At 40.4% G+C, this 22,808-nt stretch overlaps 1 protein-coding gene across 3 annotated transcripts in view; it reads left to right on the top strand.

Moving 5' to 3' along the window:
* The window catches only part of LOC121083874 (interleukin-1 receptor type 1-like), a 31,668-nt gene extending 11,883 nt beyond the window's left edge, over window positions 1–19,785 (top strand). For 2 of the 3 annotated variants that reach the window (XM_040584686.1, XM_040584685.1), the window contains exons 8-13: window positions 149–269; window positions 2,140–2,288; window positions 2,593–2,736; window positions 4,008–4,169; window positions 4,652–4,977; window positions 19,687–19,785. In XM_040584686.1, coding sequence (XP_040440620.1) covers window positions 149–269; window positions 2,140–2,288; window positions 2,593–2,736; window positions 4,008–4,169; window positions 4,652–4,977; window positions 19,687–19,761 — 977 coding nt within the window. In that variant the 3' untranslated portion in view covers window positions 19,762–19,785. The remainder of the gene's footprint in view (window positions 1–148; window positions 270–2,139; window positions 2,289–2,592; window positions 2,737–4,007; window positions 4,170–4,651; window positions 4,978–19,686) is intronic. The other variant, XM_040584687.1, reaches the window with a different exon arrangement.
* Window positions 19,786–22,808: the final 3,023 nt, after the last annotated feature.

Genomic DNA, 22,808 nt, shown 5'->3' with positions numbered 1-22,808 from the left:
CTGAGTATACAGACCCTCTGTTGGAGTAACTTTTCTGAAAGGACATGGGACCATTGTTAGCTGGTCTGTGTGGGAGTCTGTGAATAGAATTGTATAGACTTTAATAAGTTTATGGAAATTAACTTCTCACTTTGTAACAATTTTATAGGCTCACAGGTTACAGTGGATTGCAATACAACAGGTGCTGATGGGTATGAGGTGTTTTGGACAGGCAACGGTGTGTATATTGATGTATTTCATATGAGCAGAATTTTTGCAAGTCCCTATGAGTAAGTATATTTTCTGATTAGAAAAATACTGTGTTGGCAACCAAAGTGGAACTTTCTCCCTTTGACGCTAAAATATTTAGCAACATTTTTCACTTGCTTAAATAGATTTCTTTTAAAAAACTAATGTTTACTTCTTTCAATTCACTTTCTGATTTGAAGTAGAACTTTAGGCACATGGACTTCACATGTGATTGTGCTTTTTTTGGTCATTGTAAAAATCTGTCTTAATTTCCAGCCTTGGGAAAAGGTATTCTGTAGACCTACATTCTCATAATTGTAATACAGTTTCTATTGAGCAGGCTCTGGCCTCACAGAGGCCTTTTTCAGTTGGATCTAGCGTGTTCAGGCATATGATCTTCAGACTGTCTCTTCTGCGTTCTCCTTTCCCTTCACATCTGCCTCTCTGAAAGGTTGCAAGGTCAAACTTGTGCTTTACAGGAGAAATTAAGACTAAACCTTTAAACAAGGTTTAAGAGCCTTGAGTTAGAGAAATGTAACTGCGATCAGCTGAAGAACTAAATGGAAGTCTTGGCTGAGGACATTGTACTGAAGCTTAGTGGTGTGAAAGGAGAAAAGGGAGACAGGTTTCCAGTGATGAGTTGGGATCTGGAAGGAAAATGGACTTGGATTGAGTAAAGCATGAGAAGGGCAGCTGAGAGATAAGGTGGAGGTGAAAAGCAGGTTAAATGGATAGAAGAAATTAGACCTGACTTGGAAAAGCAACTAAAGTTGGGGCAGGAGGCGATCTGAAATTTTCATAGGTATGACAGCTTGGGAACTAAAAATTGAAGGTTTTTTTGGCAGTCCTCATCTCATAGTGGTGCTATGAAAAAAATAGTGCTTGAGAATTTTTTAAAAATTATCACAATCTATGACCGAGAAACTGATGGAGAAATGAGAATGATATTGTCAAAGTAAGAATAAGGTGAGAAATAAGTTCTCATCATAAAACAAAGGGGGAAATAAAATGCTGAATTCTTTGAGTGTTCACCGAGACAAAACCCTATACAAAAGTAATGTATTTTACTGTCATGAAGAGTTGTAATGCCATAAACAATTGGGCTATAATGCAGAGGCACATGGTCACTGAATTGATATCATAAAAGAAATGTTATTTTTTGTACTTTCTAGCACTTCAATGATCATCTTTGCAACAATTAGTCATTTGCATTAGTAATGTTAATTCATTCATTCTTTATTAGTGTTCAAATTACTGTAACTTTTTGCTTAGAAAGTGATCCATGTTGTCCTATATATGCCCTTTATGATATATTTCAAACTTTTATTTTGCATTTTAAATGGTGGTTAAAAAGTTGTTTAGTTCACACATCACAGTACACGTGACTAAATGTGCAGCATCATGAGCACTTTTGTGCCCTTGTACAATGTGTGTGGGATAATCTGTGTCTCTTAATGGTGTAGCCTGACACTTCAGCTGTTACAAGTTGGTTCTGATCCATGGGGTGAAGCAACAGTGGATACTCCACTCCCTGCAGCTGCACTCGCACTGTGAGCTGGTGGTGTCTGCTGCTGGTCACCTCTTTTGATGCCCTCCCTGTCCCAGAGCAGCTTACTGCAAGATGACATCTTGAACCAGGGCCTCACTCTGTGTTGTATCACATTGTTGAATTTCTCTCTCTTCGCCTGCTCGTGGAGGGGCTGGGAGGCCCATAACAGGGGTTTGCTTAGGTTTGTAAGGTGTATTTTTGTACTTTGAGCTATAGAAACCTTATATTCCTTTGGGGAAGCACAGCTCCAGGTAAGATAAGAGTCTTGTAGAAACAACCATTGTCATGCTGCAGCTGTTAGTGATGAAGTCATTCCAGAAAGGGCTGTGGTTTTATGGCTCTGTTTGTTGCCTTTTGGATAGGGAGGAAACTTCTTACGATGGACGCCCTATGAATTCTGTGAAGCTCATAATTTCAGAAGTGAATAGTGAAGATTATGAACACCCGTTTGTATGTCAGGCTTCAAATGCCTTTGGGCAAGTTGCGTCCTATATTATGTTAAAACACAGAGGTAAGAAATACTGTTATTTTTTCAGCCTGTCTTTGCCTTGACTTCCCTAGAACGGGTTTTGATACCAAGTGCCTATATATTGTGTTCATAGAAGACAGATGGCTTACAGTTTGCATGTTACATATGCATGTACCTCTGCATAGGGAAGGAATCACTGTAGTAGTGTATTTATCCTTATTAGAAAAATAGGTAAATAGAAGTGGAAAATACGATACTCAAATCTGTATTACATTTGTATGAAAGATCAGATTTTGACAAATTCAATATTTAAAAAGCAATCTTCTTTTTTTTTTTTTTTGTGCAGTTCCTAATATACAAAGATGGCTGACTGGAGGGCTTGTCTCTCTGTTGATTTTAACATTTACTACTTTAATAATCTACAACATTTTCAAGATTGAGCTGGTGCTTTGGTACCGTAATTCTGTCTGTGCCTTTACAAGTAAGGAAGGTATGTAAATGTGACCAGGTATGTTAGTTTCTATAAAAAAAAACTATTGATTTTTTTCATTTGCCACTACTTCTAAACAACGTGATTATTTAGTAGAATGTATGTGGAATTACCTTGAGGAATTTTCAGAAATGCACAAAAATGTTTTTTGGGGGGGATTTTTTTTCAGTCATATGCGTAAAAAATATAATCATAGAAGAGGTAATAAACACTGCATTATATTGAAGGTAGTGGTGGTGAGATAGGTCAAAAAGAACTCCAGGTTATTCCTAAATTTACATGCTACTCTTTGCTTTTCTGTAGTTTACATGCAGATTTATGGTCACTCTGATGATGATCAATAGGTGTCAGCAGAGCTGCATCCTGTAAACTAGCTGTTTAAAGACATGCATTAAATATTTATATGGAAAACGAGACACTCATTTTCTCAGAGATTAATTTCGTTGGTTTCCTTTTTTTTTTTTTTTTTTGCAACTTCTCTCTTTTACCCAACACTTCTCTTTAAAATCCTGTCAGTTTTGATGTTTACATGCTGAAGAGAAAAAATACTACTTGTTCTGTATTCTGTGATTTTTCTTATGTGTTTTGATTGCTGTGGTGTAGACTAATACATTGGACAGGTGTGAAAAAATTGGAATAAGTGCAACATTATAGATCTTTTGTGTGGCAGTGCTCAGAATTAGACTGTCTGAAGTTCCCCATAGCTTGAAAGTAAATGGGCTATGTGTGTTGAAATAGTAGTAATTTTTTCTCATGGCTATTCTAAACATTTTCACAGAAAAGTTATTTCAACTTCTGGTTAAAAGTTCAGTTTCCCCAGAACACTTTAACAGAGTTCTAATGGAGAAAAAAGAAAAAAAAAAAAAAGAAAAAGAAGAAAGAATTGCCATTTTCCACCCTCTCTTGTGGTTAGTCGGAAGTGGAGATAACTGCTGTTGAGTTTATTTCAGGAGAGGTGGTGAGGAAAGTCCTGCAAGAGGACACGTTATCATAGCACCTGTGGGGTTGGAGGCTTCCTCCTGCAGGTCCAGGGTCTTGCATCCAGCTTGCTTGTGCATATCCCTCCCCATGGTGGGAAAAGAAGTCTGGTTCTGTGGCTGATCACCTATCTTTTGATTTGCAGGGCATTTTAGTGCTTTGACATTATTCTGTCAGTTGGGTGAATCAGCCCCCCATCACTATTTTTAAACAGTCCAAAATAAAACTTTGAAATAAAGGCACGTTGCTGTGTTTTAGATTTTTTTTAATAGAAACATTTGTGTTTGTTTTAGATGGGAAAATATATGATGCATATGTCCTGTACACACAAAGCAGTGGAGGCAGAAGTTTCTATCGTCTGGAAACCTTTGTTCGTAGAATACTCCCTGATGTTTTAGAACAACAGTGTGGATATAATCTCTTTATATTGGGAAGGGATGATTTACCAGGAGAAGGTATACTTTAATTAGTAGAGTTAATAGGTTGTCTTTTGACACATTGTTCTTGGGTTAGAAGATGAGATATACAGTCTAAAAATGCCTATTTTGGGAAAACAAAGCTTAATTGTTTATTTTTAATGGATAATTTATCAATTTATCCAATGAACAATTTCTTTATTTTAAAATCTTCTGGTTTCTTACCACAAATCCTGTTCTGATATTATGAGGGCCTGGCCTTTATTTTAGTGATGAATAAATGAGGATTTAGCAGCAATATTAACATTGTTGAGCGTTTTTTGAATGATATCTGCTCCTGGGGACTGAAAAAAAAAATATTATCAGTAATTTCATGCAATGGTTCATAAATCATGAATGTGGAGATCTTAAATTTACCAGTCCTCTGAGCCAGCCACTGGTCCATATATCTGCAATCTTAAAATGAAGAAATGCAAAGTTTCTGTGCAAACTTTGATTGATCGTTCCTTCATTACTTACAGCTGTGGTCAGTGTTGCTGATGAAACCCTTAAGCAAAGCAGAAGACTGATGATTATTTTGGGATCAGAAACATCTAGTTGCTGCCTGCTAGAAGACACTGCTGAACAACAGCTAGCTATGTATAATGCTCTCATCCGTGATGGGATTCAAGTGATTCTTATAGAAATGGATGAAATACAGGACTACACAAGCATGCCGGAATCAATCAGATACGTTAAGCAAAAACATGGAGCTATCCAATGGAAAGGGGACTTCTCAGAGAAATCCTGTTCAGCAAATACAAAATTCTGGAAAAATGTGCGTTATCAAATGCCATCCAGGAAAAAGGTATCTTCTTCTGAAATGTGTTTGTTGCCCCTAACTTGGAACAATTCTGCAGCAATGGGAAGTTAAAATGCGCTTATTAAAATAATACTGAGAAGGTAATTCTGAAATGTGTGGTTTTTTTACACAAATTCTTTATATTACAAAGTAAGTGTTTTCTTCAAGGAGTAAAACCTACTCATCCCTTCCCCAAATTACACCCTAAAAGAAAAACTGTCCAGCTTTATTTCTGTTCTGGGTTTTGGATAGTGACACAATTTGTTGTGTTAGTCTTGCACAGATACAAGAGGTACATGTTGTTGATGGTGGTAAATTATTAAATAGGCATGGTCCTGTAATATTAATGGTCCTATAAATGTAATATCAACTGAAGAAGCAGCTAAGAAGTCCACTTTTTAAAAAATTGAAACTGCAGTTGATAAATTAAAAATCTGTCTGTTGTCAGCATTTTCCTAGTAATTCTGTTCTTCTTGTTGCTTCTCCATCATTGTCTGACTTCCTCATTACTGCAAGAATCTGCTTTGGGGTGCCCTCCTGAGCAGCAGACCTTATCCTTGATTCCTGAAGGGGTTGGGGAAACACATGACATAGGTATATTTAAAACTCCTCACAACATTAAATGTGTTTTAGCTGAACAGTTGGTACTAACTGTGTTCAGCAAATGGAATGGAATCTGTGGCTTTTTACACATTTATGGAATAATTCTGTGGTATCTGGTCTATGGGGTGTTTTCTAAACTTAGTCTCTTGAAATGGTCAGGAAACTGAAAATATTTCAGATTTCATGCAAACTGGAAGCTTTCTAGACTGTGCTGCTACTCTGGAAACCAGATGCTCCCATTCCATGTCTCAACTGTACTAACTACAAGCACAGAAATTCACGGAGAATCTGTCAAAGGACTGTGCTTGGGATGGGTATCCTGGAGAGAGTGGAAAATGGCCAGTTCTGAAACCTAACCAGGTGCTAATGGCAAGAAATAATATCTCATCTACTTCTGCAAGAAAAAAAGAGGCATGTCCTATGTCAACCTGCTTGGGAGTAGCTTGTTATTTCTGGGTCCCAGTCTGTTCTGTGTGCAGTTCTTCCTTTTCAAGGTGGTCTGAAGTGGCAAGAGTTTTCACACTCCAGCCTTGAAGGGCATCATTTGGATGCAAATGTGAATTCTGCTTGCTTTTTTTGTTCTTCTCTGAAGTTAAGTAGGTTCTTACATTACCTTTATTGGCAGAATAACATTTGTCACTGAATTGCTTTCAGCTGGTTCTCACAAGTGTGTATGCTATAGAATATGCTTTTTGTTGGGCTGTATTGTTGGGAGAGAAAGCAAGGTCCAGGAGCAGAACATATATTTTAAATGAAAGATTTGCAATAGCATTTCATGGTACCTTTTTCTTTGAGAAGGTCTAGCAAATATTTCTTATGAGCAGTGTCTCATTCTCCTGGTTGTGGTGTTCACAGCTTTGTAATTTTCCACAGCCTCCATTCACAAGAGACTTCTTCTGAGATGTTGCCATGAAAATTGAGAACATGATAGATCCATCAGGTGAGGTACTATTGTTCTAGTAGATGTTCAGTCAGTGTTCCTTGGAAATGCAGAACACTTAGGCTAGTATCTTTAAAAAATAAATGTAGGAACCTAGAGAGTTTAGGTAATCCTTATTGTCAAATTTTTACACTCTGTTTAGACTTAAACTTGGTCAGAAGTGTGTTGAAAATTACACTTTCCTTCAAAGTTGGTTTTTTTTTTTCTAATTGTGTTTAAAAATAGAACCCTTGTTTTCCATATAAAATGAGAGAAATAATAAAGAGGTTGAAACTGTGGTAGATTTTTTTTTCAACATCCTAATTTCATGTGCTTTGAAATAAAAAAAACCCCAGTAACTCTAGGATTTGCAGTACTCCATATAAGTATACTGATTTGCATGGAGTTCTGCTGGTATTTTTTGTTTCCTCTGTGAATATGCTGTTACAATTTCTGGCCACTTTTTTCATAGTTCTTTTCAGAGGCTTGCTACAATATTCAAGATAATAATTTTCCCACTAAAGGAGACTCCTAAGGACTTTTAAGTGAAGACAGATAATTGTGAGTCAGCATTTACCTACCTGATACTTTTTTAAACAACCACATTAAGTATGATTATGTAGGCATTTTAGTATTCTTGTGTGAAAATGAGCGTGGGAGAAAGGTTTCAGTTATTATGGTTAATTGTTAGCTAACTAGTTGAATGTAGCACAACATGAAGTGGCTTATCCTTTTATCACGGGATTTTATCTTGAAGCTGAATTTTGTCTCTGTCTTCTTGCCTTGGAAACTATTTTTTTGCAAGTCACATAGAAAACCACACCATTTTTTGTGTTATAATAAAATAAATCCCATAGAGACAGATGTGCTGAGTGCTCTTTATTAAAAAACCCTCCACAAATGATTATTTGGCAAGAGGTCTGCTTCTGGAAACTTGATAGCTTCAGAAGGAAAAAGCAAATGCAATGTTATCTGTAAAAAAGTATTTTTTCACCACGATGTAGCAGATATATTTCAGTTTATTGTCTGTCTATGCTGACAGAGAAAACAGTCTAAATGGTATGTGGTGTAAGATACACTGAAAGCATTCTCTACACCATTTTTTTTTTCTTTTCCAGCCATAATTATATGATATTTCTTCTGTTGGCTTGTTCCTGTCAATTTATTTGGCACTCCAGATTGCCCCTCTTCTTTCTTGCTTTCTGATTAACTTGTTTCGAATTTTCTAATTCCACTGTGTCTTTCCAAACATACTGTGGTTTTTTTCTGGGAGACTACTCTTTTCATAATTTTTCTCCCATATCCCACTTTTTCACCTTTATGGCAGCTGGTGCTGATATATGGCCTGTTTCATGTTTTAATGTACACATCTGTGATGCTATTAATTCCTGGATAAAGGCTTATGTGATGGGGAGTAGCATGTGCTCTGAGCCCAAACCTAAACCAAGTTCTTACAACCCAGTGGAGTCTATACAATGGCCCCGGACAGGACGACCCTGACTAACTTTTTCTTTTGTTCCTTTTAATTTACTAGTCTATTGCATCCTAGAAGGTAGAAGAGCACAAAGGTGATTTTACATTTCCCCTTTATCTTGGTGTCTTGAACTTCTGCAGAGGGGGAAGCCTATTCTGCCTTTTGTTCAGATGCTGTAGTATTTTAACTACTATACCTCCTTCCATAGCTGCAGTTAGCTTGAAGATGAAGCAAGCAGAATACAGTTGATGTATATAATACCTGAGCTAAGGAGAGAAATTCCTAGAAATAATTAAGGTTGTATTACATTGTAGAGCTTCAGAATACATGTAAGTAAAACCAGTGGCTAGCAGCTTTGCTACCTAACAATACTCCCAGGAGTCTGGTTTAGTCTTAGATGCTAGAATGCACAAACACAGGAGCAACGGTTTCCTCCTGTCATCCCTACACTTGTTATTCCTGAGAGTAAAGGCAAAATATACCACTTGACGTGTATGCTTTGTTGTCTTTTAAGATGGGATAATGTTAACCAGGACTTGATGCATTTGTTGAGACAAACTGAACATTAGTTACTGAAAGTGAGCTAGAAATTAGTACAAACCATTTGTGTCTTCGGCCCACTCTAAGATTGCTTCCCATGTTTAAATTAATTGCAAAAAGGACTCTGTTGTCTGCTGGGAATCAGGGGGCACAGTTAAAAAGTGTGACTTCCTCTGAGAGAGCACCCCAGTCACTGTGGCATTACAGCTGGAGCTAGAGCTCTGCTTGGCAATGGCAGTGACTGTCAGGAGAACAGTCACCCTGAAGAAAGGTAGAAAGCTCACAAGTAATTAAGGTGAATTTTCTGCACCAGAAATGTTGGTTTTGAATTGCTGCTCCAGATCAGGTGACTGAGCTGTGCAAATTCTTTTTCTAGTTCATTTTTGCCCCCAGCTACTCGTTTGATCTTGCCCTAAATTTTTTGTGAGCATAGCAGTAGCTGTGGTAGGAGAACTTTGAACACTGTCTCATTAGAATTTATTTTTTTCCCACTAAGCATTTTCTCTGATGGGCTTTATTTCTGTTGGCAATTATTAAAATCTGTGTTCTCTCTTTCCCTTATCTCACCAGCAATATGTATGGGGGGAGTGCTTCTTTTTCCTGCATTGTCCGTGGTAACACCCCCCACACCCCAGTGCCACCTTGTCCCTCCAATTTCTAATGCTGATCTTGATCTTTTGCACTTTCTTATATACTTTGGTTTATATACTGTGAATATATACAAACTCCCTGAAACATAGGAAGGGCCACGTTCAAATTCTCAAGAAGGTATTTTTTCTCTCTTTGGGCATATTGTTTGTAATATCCATACTGTTTGTTTGTTTGTTTTCTATTTTTCAAATATGCATTTTGTGTCGTGGAAGTGAGTGACTTGGACAAGCAATTGGATTTGCAAATAATTTGATGTATGTACTCTTACCTTACCTCTCACTCCTAGGGAAGCACACTCAGACTGTCTCAGCTAGGTGTGTACTTCCTGGGTATGGTGTGACACAACCACATTATTTCAAATGACTTGTAGGAGAAGCGGCAGGACAAATGCATCTTTGTAGGGGTAAGGAAGTTGCAGGAGGAGGTTATAAATTCTACTTCTGAAATGGCAAATAAGCAGGGTGTTTGGGAGTTACAAAAAATAAGTTATCTGTCCCTTTAAAACGGGAAAAAAAATTGGCAGTTAACTCCCCTACATATTGCCTACAGGAACAAACAGTGAAAAAGCTAAAGAGCTGTCTTGACAGGGACACTCACAGTGGGAAAGAACTTGTGTGCCATATGTCCCCCTACCATCTGTGTATGCTGTCTTCTGGGTCATGACATCTGGTTCTGCTTGATATCTGGCTCCAATTCCTGTATTTTTAAAGTAAATGGGACTTAGCTCTCCTCAGAGAGGGAAGAGAATAGACCACATGCTGACTTCTGCAAGAAAAGCCAAGTTTTTCATAAAAATATGTCTCCTCAGCCTAGATTTGAATGGCTTGGTACATGTATGTATTTAAATGAGCCAAGAGTGTGCTAGCACCGTCTGCTGTCATTTTTTAAAAACCACTAACTTTGGTGCATTTGACATTTTTGGAGGGTAAGGTTGTAAAGTTAGTTGCATACCCAGATGAGGAGATGAACTGGCATATTATTGCGGAAAGGATTACATCCAAGACAGTAGACAACTGAGGACAGGAAAGATCAGGAGTCCCAGGGTGATGGCTGGTGAGGGAGTAATAACATCTGCCATAAGAGGTGACTGTGGGTTTCCTGAAACCTTGCAGCAGTGAGCTGTGCTGGCATTGTGCTGTGCAATGCCTCCATCTAGTGATGCCTGAGATTGAAGCGCTCCCCTTTTAAAAAAAGCCACTCTTTATAGAAGACCGTAGTGAAGTTCTGCTGCTAATAGTGCCAAGCCACAATACTAAGAAAAACCACACCAAGAGGTAGTAAAAAAAATAATATTCTGATGACTGCTGTTCTGAATTATACTGTAATTATTATTTTTAGTGCTTTCCCCATACTTTTGTAGGAGCTAGTGGGGAATTTAGTGGAAAATGAGATTATTTTTTTTTTGCCTTTGAGTCCATACATCTGTTAATTCAGATTTAATTGGGAAATGGGGAGTTGTCCTCTGTAGAGCTGTGTTTATCAGCCTGCAGCATGTGTCAATTAGATCTGACTGGTTTATGTTGAACAACACTTCCCATTGGTTATTCCAAGAAGACTCTGAATGGAGACCACTTCATCTGGGATCTGCATTCCAGCAGATCAGCCATGCATAATGGCTGGAACACCATTACCAACCACATGCTCCCCAGGCAACTGAGAGCAGCACAGCTCAGTTGATGTGATGAAGTATGGAGATTTTTTTGCCTAATTTAAATATCTAGCCCACTGGGCTGGGAACAAATAGATCTAATGGTCACATGGTGAGAAAATCTTGGGGTCTGGGATGTTGAAGTGTTTGTAGGTCCCTAGTCTGCAGATGGACAGATTCAGTAGTCTTGGAGCCCTTGAAGAAGAATTTCCTCAGGGCTGCCATCAGAGGGGAGCAGTCAGGTGCGTCATGAAGACCATATGAAAATGTCACAGCATTCCTGGGAGAAGGAAGCACTGGCATGTTCTCCCTGGCTCTGATGATTTGGGAATCCCATTTCACAGGCAGTGTCTTCTGCTACCTGAAATGATCAGCCCCCAGTCCTTGCCTTGGATTGTCTGCCCAGGCCCCAAGGGACCTTGCAAACCCTCTTTTCCCTGCTGGTGTGTAGCTTTTTTTTTTCTTTTCTTATTTTTTTCCCCTTTCTTAATTAATCTACAGCCATACAGTTTGTAAGTTGAAGAGAGTTTGCAAAATGGAAGTGATGGGTGGTCTCAAAGTCTATCTAGCACCTTTGCCAAAATCTCTGTGGAGCAAAACTTTGTACTTGGATTAATGCCTGTATTAAAATAATATTAATATGAATAATCTTACTATTAACATTAATATTAATAATAAATGCAGCCAAATCAAAAATCTTGCCGTGGCTCAGGCAAAATGATTCTGAGTTCCAGAACTAATGGTGAAGATGAGACTTTGCAGAAAGTGATTAAAGAAATTAGCAAGAATGGCTGGGGCAGGGTGGTTTGTGATGCTATCATCAATTCAAGGAGCTCTCAGTAGCTGGTTGGATTTTGTAGCAAGGACTCAGATGGCAATAAAGTGTTATAGTAGTATAAGCATTATAAGCATTATGAAGGTCACCTGATGACAAATGGTCCAAGAGCAGCCCCAGGCGTGCTTTGTGTGTAGGCCCTTAAATGTTCAATGCTGCTGCTAAAGCTGAAAATTTTCTGCTCCAGCTGTGGGGAGGCTATGAGCAATCACTGGTATCCTGGGGGAAGCTGGGAGTTACGGGAGAGAGGAGCTCAGTGGGTTTGGTGGGAATTCAGGAATGTGGGAGTCAGGCCATGCACTTGCTTCTCTTCAGTCTCTCTCTTCCTTGGAACCCACCAAAAGAGGCTGCTTCTTGCTCACCTCAAACTCAGTGGCACACAGCTGCTTCTCACAACCAATCACCACCTTACTCATGTGCCTGCACTTGTCGGTTACAACAGATTCTAGCTGGAATTGGGCTAGAGCGCTTGAGAAGGGAGTCGCTACATACATTTCTCTCAAGGATGTGAAGAATACAGGGTAGTGGCTATTTCCATTTATGGAGTAGGATCCTGGCGGATAGTATGAGATGGTCGTTCATAGGGAATAAAATGAGAGTTCTTGACCATATCTTAATAAGGGTTAAATCAAAGTGCGTATTTTGCAAAAAAAACCCCTTGCTATTTAAAACAATAACCATATGACTTCTTTGCCAGCTAAATACTATCTCAACTGAGTAAGAGGCTAACTGGAAAAAAATCCTTGTAATGTTTTAAAAGTGTTTAGCCAATTTGACCTAGACCTGGCAGCATTATGAAGCTCTTATGGCCTGGCCTGGGGGAGAAGAAGGGAGGAGGTGAGGAGCAATAGAGTCAGCAGCACCCTACATAAATACTGATAAAGATCACGTGTAGTGTTTTGAGCTAGTTGTGGGGCATGTGGAGCAGCAAAGTGCCTTTTTATCTTTGCATGTACTTCTCTGTAACCACAAACGTACTTAGAGGGGGCATATTTTACTGCTCTTGGCTTTTCTCTTTGAAGATAACTCCAATCAGCGTGATGATCTCTTGCTTTTCTGAGCGAGGCCACCTCCTGGATCACCATGTTCCTCTCACAAGACCTGGTGTTCTGGAAATTCCCTTGCCTTAGATGCAGAGCAGATACTTTTTTTTTTTTTCTTCCCCCCCCCCCCCTCTAAAAGCTCCTGGTTTGTTGCCAGCAAAGTGTTTTCAAGCAGTGAGTACAGAGCACTTTTGAGGGGAGCTGTGGAAACAGTTATTTTTGGCCTACACTGAAAACCTGCGCCTGTAGGTTTCAGTGCACTCATAACAGAGCCTGCAGGTGATCCTAAATGCCTCAAGGAGGAAAATAAGGATTTTGACATGTGATGAAGTTTAGTTACAGATGCTGTGAGTTTGTGTGTTACTTTGGCCAGGGGATTGTAGGGGCTGGAGGGAGACGTGCTGTCTGCAATAGCTCCAGCTGACCAATTCCTCAGGCCAAGAACTGTCTCCCAGCCAAAGGGCCCAGTTCGCTTGTGAGAGCTGCTGGGAAAAAAGAGGAACAACAAATGCTGGAGAAGAGCATGAGAAATGCTCTGCCGAGTCAAGCCAGCAGCTGACTGAGCCAGGAGTTCTGTTTTCAGCAGCAGTGAAAGGAGCTGCTGAAAATCCAAGTGATATCTCAACAGCTGCCCCATTCTGCTGGGCTAGCTCTCCGACCGCCAAGGTAGCCAGGTTGGTCGCTGCTACTTTCTTGCCTCGCTGCCCAGCCTCGGCACACTCCAGCTTTGCCAGGGTGCTCCGTCGCTGTGGGAAAAGTGGGATTTTTCTGAGGGCTCAGGTGGGCGTTCAGGCTGAAGCCACCCTTGCTCTGACGCTGCACCTGCATGGAGGGCCAGCTCCAGCTGCACCCCTTGTTGCTGTCACTCAAGCCAGCTTGGCTCCCGTGCCATGGCCATGTTGCTTCTGTGCTGTGACGACCCTTTAGGCTGCATATGTGGTGTCTCAGGTCCGATTCCGGGGCTGCCATCCTTAGCCCTTCTTCACACTCACTCTGGGCTAAGGAATGGAGCCAGCAGCAGGCAGGACCCTAAGAGGAGCCTTCCTGTAGGCCAGGGATGCTCCCACGTGAAGTCCCTCTCCTCTTGCTTGACCCAGCATTACCAAGCTGCAGCACTGGTTGTAGAGACACCTTGTGCTGGCAGGCTACTGGGGTTTGTCCCCATTAGCTGTTAGCCAAGATTAGCTGGGGTGTTTTTAGTGTTGCAAGTTTCAGAACCCAGTCATGGTTGAACGAAAGCGAGTGACATTGTCATATGGGTGTTCCTGGAGATCTTGGGGTGCTCTGTGCTCTCAGTGTGTTTTGGTCTCCCATCTGCCTGTTTGCCTACAAATGTCAACAGGGAGCTGTGCATGTTTGCAGCTGCTGGGCCGTAGCTAATTCAAACTACATGGATTTTATTTCTAGCACTCCAGATGTGAAATCTGAGCTCCACTGAAACCCTGGGATCAAGATAATATTCTGGTGTCTGAACCCTGAAGTTTCTTTAGTTTGTTGTTTCCTCTTCCCTTCTGTAGCACGGACACACAATTGACCTCATCCTCCCCCAGGAAAACAATAGAGCTGTCTTTCCTTATTAAGCTGACTTTGGACACTCGGAGGTATTGAAAAAGTCAACATTTCTCTTAAAGAAAACAGCATTCTCAATTGGGTTTAGTTAGCGTCCTGATTTCAGCTGGGATAGAGTTAATTTTCTTCTCAGTAGTTGGTACAATTCTGTGTTTTGGGATTACTATGAGAATAATGTTGATAACACACTGACGTTTTCAATTGTTGCTAAGTAATGTTTATACCAAGCCAAGGACTTTTCAGTTTCTTAGGCCCTGCCAGCAAGAAGGATGGGGAGGGGACAGAGCCAGGACAGCTGACCTGAACCAGCCAAAGGGTTATTCCGTACCACAGAACATCATGCTCAGTATATGAACGAGGGGAATTTGCCAGGGCAGGGTGATTGCTGGTCGGGGGGGACTGGCTGGGTGTTGGTCAGCAGGTGGTGAGCAACTGTATTGCGCATCACTTGTTGCTTTTTTTTTTTTCCTTTCCCTTTGGATTTTATTCTTCTCCCCTTCATTCTCCTTTTCATTACAGCTTTTGTTGTTGTTGTTATTATTATTACTATTGTTTCATTATCATTATTGATTTGTTATTATTATTACTACTATTATTGTATTTTATTTCAATTATTATTTTTTTCTTCTTTCAACCCTTGAGTTTGACACTTTTTTGCTATTCTCCTGGCATGGTCTGACAGGTGCTTATTCCCTGTCTTCACTAGTTTGGACTGTCCTGTTCCCTCTGCCTGCCCACGTCTGCTCCAAGGCTTTGCTTTCTATTGTGCCAGCACAGTTGCCTGTCCATGAAACCTGCCCAAGAACCAAACCAGCTCAAAAATAACTGCTTTTGTTGTTTCTCTTGGTCAATTATTTCTTAGGCAGATCTGTTTTCTGAACTGTCTGCCATCTAGGAACACAAAATATTTTTTTCTGGCACAGGGAAGGCAAGTGTGGATGATTAGGATGGCATAAGAAGAACTGCTGCTGGAGCACAACCTTGGTAGAGTTAAGCAGCTGTTTGAAGGTCTGTGTTCTTGTGGCTATACCTTTCCAGCTCTCAAATATGGTCCTTTGGAGCTCCCTCAGTAGACTGCAGTACCATGCCAGGAACACACTGAGATAATGTCTCTCTTCTTAGGCCACATGTTTGGGTTTTAAGGATGTTGTTCTATGCATTGCAACTGATAGATTTCAGTTGCCCTGGTCAAGGAGTTGAGTGAAAAAGGTCGTATCCTACAGTACACGGCATGGTCCGATGCACCGGCTTCTGATAAGGTGCATTTTCTGCAACCAGCACAACTTTTCTCTTGGTTTTACCCATCACTTTATCAAACTTCAGCGCAATCACAGTGCTGGTTATCCAGTACATTAAAGAGAAAAAGATAATTGATCTTCAGGAAAAAGATAGCAGCCCTGTGTATCTTTGCCAGACCACACAGGTTCCTGGGGAGACCAGACTTGGAAGAGACATCCAATAGCAGGTGAATAAACAGACAAAACATAACAGGCTCGGGAAATTCCTGGTGCTGAGAACAAGTGGAGGCTAGGAAAGTACTGAGGTGGAGTTATGAAGTGTGTTGGACATCATGATCTTACACTTTATTTTTCTTAATAGTCCTTGCTACAGAAGAAGTACTGAGCTAGATGGTCTGAACCAGCACAGGTATTGTCATGTTTCTATGACTTAACCTATGAAAGCAAGACAAGGATCTGCATCAAAATTTGCTACCACTGCTGTTAACAAGCATTCTTTCCCATTCATTTTTTTTCATGTAATGCATTGATGGTTTTATTTCATAAATGGCAAGTCTTGGAAGGAATCATCTTGCCTGAATTGTAGACTCTTCAAAATTCATCATCTACTTTTGTCTGTCACTGCCTGTTCCTTTGTGTCAATAAATTTTGTCCTCATTGTCCATTACATTGCCTCAACAGGCTCCAGAGTTGCTTTATACCCTTCTGAGAATTTGTCATTTTGCCATGATTTCCGTAACCTCAACTAGCTGTTGGTTCAAGATCTGGTATTTCCATTGTTGCAGTAAATTTGTCCTTTCTCTTTTCAAGTTTTAATGGACCATTTGAAGGCAACCTGTTGGTGAAAACCACCTGGAAACATTTTGCTAGAGCAGGTTGTACTTCTTTTGTCATCACTATTCTATTGTCTTAGTCTTTGGAGCACAAATATTTATTTTGTCTTGACACAGATGATACCTTTAGTGCTTCCTATTGGCTATTACATTTTGACTGAAATTTCTGTGTGCTTCTTCCTTCTCAGTAATTTACCCAGAATTTTAGTTATAACAAGTTAACATCTTATTCCCAGACATTGCTTGACTCAGTTGACAAAACGGATGAAATAAAAGATAGCAATAAATGAGTACAAATGGGCATATTGATCTACAGTGAGTTCAGTTGACTTTGGCATTTATAAAGAATGAAAGAAAAATTTTGAAAAAGTACCTGGAACTTCACAGACTTTACTGTTTGCATGTTGCCAGGGAGCTGCATGGACGAGACATGAATATAGTTATAACAGTGTATTTGGAATGGAACTTCTCCTAGAGTCAGTATGAGCCTCTGAATAGTTATGACCAATACTACTTACAACCTCAAATTCCACCTTTTTAGCTATGATGGTAGGTGGAATTGTTCATAACAATGATGCGCAGATGTTATTTAATGGTAGGATTTCCATTCTAGGCTTTCTGTTCTCCAGCTCAAAAGAGCAACAACAAGAAAAAGGAAAGGAAAGAAAAGAAAAAAAAAGCAAAATATAATCAGAATTTCGTATTTTCTATTTAGCTGGAACATTGGAAATATTCACTGGCAAATGGAATTTCCAGTAAGGATTTAGAGGTGGAGTTGATGGGAAAAATGGTTACAGGTGGGAAACTGATTGATTGACTGAAAGGTATGCCCACTGAAGTGTACAGTCTCAAGGTTTTTATTCTGCACATAATCTCATTCCTCTTCATGCTGGCTAGAAGAGATTATAGTAACACTTATTACAATAATTAGCTGTGCATTTGAAAGTTTCTTCTGAAATCTTCAGACCAGAGATATGCCCCTGCTTTCCTCATTCTGTATTTTGAAAACATAGTTGAGGTTTGTGCTGTTATGCTGGGTTGATATGCTTAACTTCTGTTGTGATGAATGTGCTGGAAAACATGCCACAACCTTGTTAATCTTGTTTCTTTTGCTAAGCGTATGTAGTTTCCATCTAGGTTTAAAGTGTTTACAGAGAATTAATTTTTTTTAATTTAGATTTTCTTATCAGACACATTCTTGTAGTGTAATTCAGTATTTTCTGAAACTTCATAGTAAACTACTCCAGAAAGGCAACACAAACAGAATATTTTTAATAAGAATAATAACTCAAGGACTTCAGTATCACCCAACTATTTGTCAAAGAATATATCATGTAGCATTTGCTTTACATTTGTTTCCTTCATTGGTTTATCAGCCACAGTTGCTGTTCTACTTATGACTACTTTTAGACTGTGTCTTTCCATCCTTCAGCATATGAATTCAGAGAAAATGAGTACTTTTGCTAGTGATGTGGAGAGAGATTAAACCGATTCTTGGGTTTTATTTTGTATGGTAGACTGCTATTTCTGCTGAGCTCTTAGAATTCCAATTTTGTTGCTAACCAAAGGTCAGATCTGAGGCTTTGCTGAGGCAGAAACTCAACCTGACAGAAACTTTACGCTGACTTTACAGTACTGATAAGCTGAAGAAAGTCTGTGGAAAGAGCTGTCCGCACAAACACACTCATTCAGAAAACTTCTGGTTATCTGAGGATACATTAATTTGCACATAGTATTGCTTCCGTGATACCCTCCAGAGCTAGAAATGTCTGTGCCTATGAGCAGTGTCTTTGCACCCAAATTTAGACATACACAGCCCCCAAAGGGGAAGGGAATGGTTCTAATCTGTTTAGTGGCAGAAGATAAGGACCTCTAAGATCAGCAGAGGATGCTCTGCTCCCTAAATTGTGCACTCCTGACCCTTACTGTTGACTGTAGAGAGAACGAATAGGAAATACTTACTTCCACCCCTGGGCATGATGTAAGCTGGCTATCTGCCTTCTGAGAATAGATAATAATGAGCAGAAACAGCTCGATGATACAAAAACTCTGAATGCATTCACATACTAGCCTTGTGGTTAGAGCAGTCATTAGGAAACTGGTGACCTCCCTTGCCCTGAAGAAGAACATGCTCCCTCAGCTCCTCCTAGGATGCTTCCTCTGTTTCTGACATACCTGGGCCAATTTGTACCTGGTAGTGCAGTTTTGCTTGTTGAAAGCGAATATGAAGGAGCCCAACCCACTTAAGAGGAGTCAGAGGCTCCAAATAAAAATGTCTTATTAATTTCCACTCCCCATGTGGCTAGAATCAAATTCACTCTTGGCTGTTCTCCGTCTTCTCCATGATGTATAAACCCCAACACACAGCATCTCAGTTTCACTGGGCAGGCTGGAGGGTTCTTTTTTTTTCATCAGATTTTTCTGCTCCAAAGCAACAACAAAGGGGAGAAAAGGAACGAGCTCTTTCAAAAAGCATGACTTGAGACCTTATGGGAACATATCTCCAGGCTCTGCAGGAATTCCTGATTTCAGAGAAGAAAAATTGCTCTTTTGGCTCTTGGCAGAATTATTAATCACAATATTTGTGTGATTAGATGAAATAACTGTCCAACAAAAAAAAAAAAAAAAAGGAATTTAAACTTTATAGTTACCTCCAATGTTGTGTTTCTTCTGTTTCCCTATTAATGTTAGATAATAAGAACTATCATATCAGCTCACACAACCTCCCTCACCCTCATCTGCAGGTCTTTATCCTGTTGCTTATCAAAAGCACAAGCCACCAAAACCAGGCAAAGGGCAAAATGATGAACCCTGCCAGTGTCGTTTGTGTGGGATGGACATCCTCAGCTTAAAGTACCTTTTGCAACAGTATCTTAAATGGTGAGCAGTGTATTTCTCCTTCTTAAATTCAAGTCATGCCTTTTGAACCCAACTGTGCATCTACTTTTGACAGCTTCATGCAGAAATTAGTTTCTGGTTTTATTTATGTGAAAGATTACTGTTCCCTGCTTTAACCACATGCTTGTTGGATTTCCCTCTTTCTTCCATCGTAAGAGCTACTGAAAAATCAAAAATCTTTCCCTGTTATTTTTTTCCTAGTGCTGAAAGTCCTCTCTTTTCTCAGCTGCAGAGTGCCAGTCAGTTCAGTTTATCCTTGTAGCAAAAGCCCTTTGCACCTCTGATATCCTTACTGCTCTTTTCAGTAGCTTTTTTCATGCTGTTATATCTTTTTCATCACTGGCGACTAGAACTACATCCAGTGTTCAAGATAAGGATATGTTGCATCAGTGTAATAAAATTTCCTGTTTTGTTCTCTGTTCTTTTATTAATTACTCCTCACAGTCTGTTTTCTTTCTTGCCAGCTGCTGAACATCAGACTGTTTTCAGAGAAAATCCAAAGTGACCTCAAGATGTCCTTCCCAGGTAGTGAAAACTGATTGCTTCCCGTGTAATCTTTGGTAAGACTTTTTCTCCAAGAATACTGCTTTGTGTGATCAATGACTAATGGGTCACATTTCATAGGAAAAGCTTGGAAGTTCTTGTTTTCATGAGAAGGCTTGTTTTTCTTTCCAAAATGATTTTAAACTTTCAGGGAATGCAGCCATATCTGATAGTAAATCACATATGATGATATCTGATGATATATCATATATGATAAAATGAGATAATTATCACATTTGAGATAATTATGACAAAAATGTTCTTCTAAAACCAGAGTTGATAACCTGCAGAAAAAATAAGACTTTTTCTTAAATCATGATATTATCAAAAATATATATAATTTTTACAGCTAAAGCTCTGCTCCTGCACGCTGTTGGTATGTCATGACCCTCTTTTATCAGTAAGATATTAACTTCCAGTAATTCATACACATTAAGAAGCAAACAAGACTATTTAGTAAGAAGACATTATAAACAATGTCCTTTGTCCACAAATTGTCTTCAATGACTTTTTGGAGAATCCCGATTAATTTTAGTTGTATAAATTAGTAAGAACTGTGTCTTTTACATCTGAGTTATGATTTCCAGAATGCCGTGTATTTGTAGAAGATTCTTCCTAAGAAATCATGTAGGAAAAACTCCTTATTTGTAGGGAAGAGGTCAGATAGGAACAACACTGATGTGCTGAATAATCTGTTTCTACAGTAATAGGAAATGGAGTGGAGGAGGGGGCACAGGAGGAGGTTAGCTTCCCGTGCACTCTTGGTGGTGGTGGTGGGGGTTTGGCTCTAAGGGCCTGAGTCTTCTGGAATTATTCTATGCTGCTGCACCAAGCAGTGATCTCTTAGATCTAATGGTCTTTGACTTACAATTTGGAGATTTCACTCAGGCACATCTTGTCTGTGTCCTGGAGTTACTTGGACACAGGAGGGCTGGTTTATCCAACTTTTTCTGTTGTGGATAAACTTTGGATAGGTTTCTTGCCCAAAGGTACTTGCCTGCTCAGACTGACGCTCATCACTGTACTGTAAGGCATTCTGCCATCCAAGGACAGGACCACCTGTGGGAATAGAAGATCCTGGAGACTGAGCAGAGTATTTTAATTTCCATAAGAGCAACAGATGGACTGCACCGATCCTCTCTCTGGTGGGCTTTGTGGTCTCCCCATGGGGATCCTGCTGGCGGCCCAGTGACATTCAGAACAGCTGCTGTTATTTTTGTTCTGGCTGGCTGTATCCAGCCTCCATGGGATGGTGGCACAGCTGCTTTCCTTTTGGAGCAAGGCATGAAGCAGATAAATTGAGAACTTCTTTAGAAAGGTTTTAAGATACAAAGGCTTTGGTGATGATAAGACTTTTGTTTGAATATCGTCTTTGGCCTGACAAGCATAACTAACATTGTTAAGATCTTTTATAAACTGCTGGTGATCAGATAAGTTCTCATATAACATATCAATGTGCAAACCAAAGGTAATACATGCCAGTCACATTAAAAAGGGCAGATATTATTCTTCTTACTTCAGCCAATTGCTTTCTCCAAGATACTCTCACCTCCATTTTGCATCCCTGAACTTTAATGCATGAGCTGGCAACTAAAGTGGAGCTGAAAACCTGATAACAGACTTACTAGCTATGCCCTAGTGGGATGAAGGAGGAAGATGAGTATGATGAAAACACTGATGGCTTTGTAACACTTAAATTCTTATTAGTCCTTTTCTGTCCACATGCAAGTCCTCACCTACTGTTGTGTGGGACCCTGCCATGCCAGTTGACCTTGGCTGCCCACCAGGGGCCCACAAAGCGGTTCTATCACTCCCCATCCTCAAAAGGACAAAGAAATACTATGAAAACCATGGGCTGAGATAAGGACAGAGATATCACTTACCAATTACCATCAAGGGCAAATCAGACTCACCTTGGGGAAATTAATTTATTGCTAATTCATAACAGAGTACGATATTGAAACACTAAGACAAAACTAAAACTACCTTCCCCCCATCCCTCCCTTCTTCCTAGGCTCAGTCTTACTCTCAACCCTTCTACCTCTTTCCCCTGAGTGGTGCAGGGGGGCAGGGAATGGCAGTTGCAGTCAGTTCATAATATTTTCTTTCTGTTGCTCCTTCCTCCTCACACTCTTCGCCTGCTACAGTGTGAGGTCCCTCCCATGGGAGACAGTTCTTCACAACCTTTCCAATGTGGGCTTTTCCCACGGGTTACAGTTCTTCATGAACTGCACCAGTATGGGTCCTCTCCATGGGCTGCAGCCTTCAGGAACAGACTGCTTCGGTGTGGGTCCCGCCCCGGCCACAGGTCCTGCCAGCAAACCTGCTCCTGTGTGGGCTCCTCTCCATGGCCTCCATTCCTGCCAGAAGCGTGCTGCAGCATGGAGTCCTTCACAGGCTGCAGTGTGGATATCTGCTCAACCATGGTCCTCTGTGGGCTGCAGAGGGACAACATGCATCACCATGGCTTCACCAGGGGCTGCCCGGGGCATCTCTGCTGGGCGCCTGGAGCCCGCCCCGCCCCTCCTGCCCCGCCGGGGGGCTGCAGGGTGCTGCGCTCACAGTGTCTCACTCCTCTCTCACTGTTCCTGTGCAGAATTTTTTACCGTTTTTAAAATATGTTATCACAGAGGTGCTACCAATGTCACGGATGGGCTCAGTTTTGGCCAGTGGTGGGTCTGTGTTGGAACCAGCTGAAACTGGCTCTGCCCAGCATGGGGGCAGCTCCTGGTGTCTTCTCAGAGAAGCCACCCCTGCAGTCCCCAAGCCTTGCCACATAAATCAAATACACTCTGGTTAGGCATGTATCCCTGCAACAGTGTCTTCCTAGGACAACTATCTCAAACTTCTCAATAAAAGGAGCCAGCAGAGCTATGTGGGGACTGTCCCGTTTGTCTTTATCACAGTGTGGGTGGTAATAAGCCTGCATGATTAATAATAAAGATCAGGGGCCACTCTTACCTTAGGGGAAGAGATGTCCACCCCCGTCGGAAATTTTAACCCTTGAAAAATCTCTCTAATTTCTCTTTTGCACAAAGCGTGA

This window comes from Falco naumanni, chromosome 2, assembly GCF_017639655.2.
Source record: "Falco naumanni isolate bFalNau1 chromosome 2, bFalNau1.pat, whole genome shotgun sequence".
Lineage (NCBI taxonomy): Eukaryota > Metazoa > Chordata > Aves > Falconiformes > Falconidae > Falco > Falco naumanni.
This window is presented reverse-complemented; position numbering and strand designations above follow the sequence as displayed.